This window comes from Phytophthora infestans, genomic scaffold (assembly GCF_000142945.1).
Source record: "Phytophthora infestans T30-4 supercont1.2306 genomic scaffold, whole genome shotgun sequence".
Classification (NCBI taxonomy): Eukaryota; Oomycota; class Peronosporomycetes; order Peronosporales; family Peronosporaceae; genus Phytophthora; species Phytophthora infestans.
This window is the reverse complement of record NW_003306361.1, coordinates 189-2,052: the sequence shown is the minus strand read 5'-3', so window position 1 is coordinate 2,052 and position 1,864 is coordinate 189. Positions and strand designations below refer to the sequence as shown.

Genomic DNA, 1,864 nt, shown 5'->3' with positions numbered 1-1,864 from the left:
AGCCTACTGCTTTTCTAGAACCTGATCGAAAAAGTTATTTGGCTCCGCTCGGTTCACAGAGGTAAGCTGGCAAGAAACGTACTTAAGTGGGAAAATATCATAAAGTATCATGTAGTATCTAATATTTTTCAGTTCTCCGAGTTAATATAAAAATATTATGCTAACTTTTGCAAAAATGAGTTACTAATAATATTTAATATCGATTATAGTACTATTACTATCAAAAATATCATATGATATTTGGTTACCATTAGCCCCTGCTCACGTCGCCCGAGATGCGGGAATTCGGAAGAGACTTGCGTCGCGCTCGCACCATCCTCATTAAGATTGGGACGGAGATCGTCCATTCTCCTGAAGGTCTTCTGGCCATGGGGCAGATCGGCAACATCGTGGAACAGATCGCAATTTTGCACATGCGTGGCCACAACATCATCCTCGTATCAAGCGGCTCGATCACTATTGGCAAAATGGTATTACGGCGTCAGTACCTACTATCGGGGTCGATGCAGTCTCATCTTGGAGGCCAAGTGGAGGATAACATGGAATTCTATGAGAAAGCCTGTGCTGCGGCGGGTCAGAGTGGACTCCAGAGTCTCTACGAGATGTTGTTCTCTCAGTACCATTTGAACTGCTTCCAAATATTGGCGTCTGATGCGGATTTCCGTACGTGAAAATCTCAAAAAGACTTTGGGTACACTGTTGGATGTGGGAATAATTCCCGTAATTAACGAGAGCGACGTCATCACACGTCGAACGGCGCCTTTACTTAGTGGGGAGAAGATGGCGTGGGATAATGACTCGCTTGCGTCACTCTTTGCTCAAGAGATGCAAGTGGATCTTATGGTAATTATTACTGATGTTGACGGCATCTACACGGCCTCGTCACCTTCAGGAGAAGATCGAAAGCTCATCTCGCGCTTTAAGGCAGGCGACAAGACGTTCATCGTGCCTGAGTCACGAGTGTCGTCTATGGGTCAGAACGATAAGGAGCACTCGTGCATCAGAGCGGTGGATAGTGGTGCTGTCCGTGCTGCTGTAGTTGCCAAGGCCGAGCCAGGAGTCCTTCTGCGCATTGTCAACGGTGAACGTGTGGGAGCGCTCTTCATATCGCCGGATGGAAAGCCGATAGGAGATGCCACAACGGAGGAAGAACACATTGACCCTTTGTATACTGGCATTGCCAAACGCAGTCGTGGTCGCTTGAGTAAGTTGTAGACACACAACAGCAATTCTAGTCATTATTCTAGCTCCAATGTCATGAACTTGTTTGCCTATTGTCTACGTAATCTCTCGCAATGAAAAGCGAGGATACTGAGAATCCTGCACAGGAAAACTGATAACCAAAATTTCTGGTCAGGATTCGTACTTAGCAGCATTTGGTAGGCTTCGTGTTGCTTGGGATGGTTGACTTGGATGTCTGTTCGAGTTGGATAACGGGCGCTACGTCGGTCCTCTGCTGTTTGTTTTTATCAGCGTTGTAGATGGCCATCACGAGATCTTCAAATGCTCGACGCACATTGTGGCAAGTCTTGGCGGATGCACGGTGGTGCATGAGTCCTAGCGTTGCAGCTGTCGACTCGTGGAGTTCCTGGTCCACGTATTTAGGGTCTTGAAGCACGTGGGACGACTCCAAGTCCACCTTGTTCCCCACAAACATGACGCAACTCGATAACGTACTACTTAAACCTGCGGCAGCCTTGAGCTCTTTAAGCCAGTGCTCTTGTGCGTTGTTGAAGGTCTCGCGGTTGGTCACATCAAACACCACGAGCGCTCCCGCTGCTCGTCGATAGTGCCTTCCACAACGAATCAAACGCTTATCAGAATTTAAAATATTGGTGACAAAGAGCTTAAAATTATCCCTTAC

The 1,864-nt window shown here is 47.2% G+C and overlaps 1 protein-coding gene across 1 annotated transcript; it reads left to right on the top strand.

Moving 5' to 3' along the window:
• Positions 1-275: 275 nt before the first annotated feature.
• Positions 276-1,215, top strand: PITG_22313 (delta-1-pyrroline-5-carboxylate synthetase, putative; the record flags this gene model as incomplete). Its single annotated transcript, XM_002909836.1, has 3 exons — positions 276-667; positions 735-858; positions 955-1,215. The coding sequence occupies 3 exons, from the start codon at positions 276-278 to the stop codon at positions 1,213-1,215; spliced, it is 777 nt and encodes a 258-aa protein (XP_002909882.1).
• Positions 1,216-1,864: the final 649 nt, after the last annotated feature.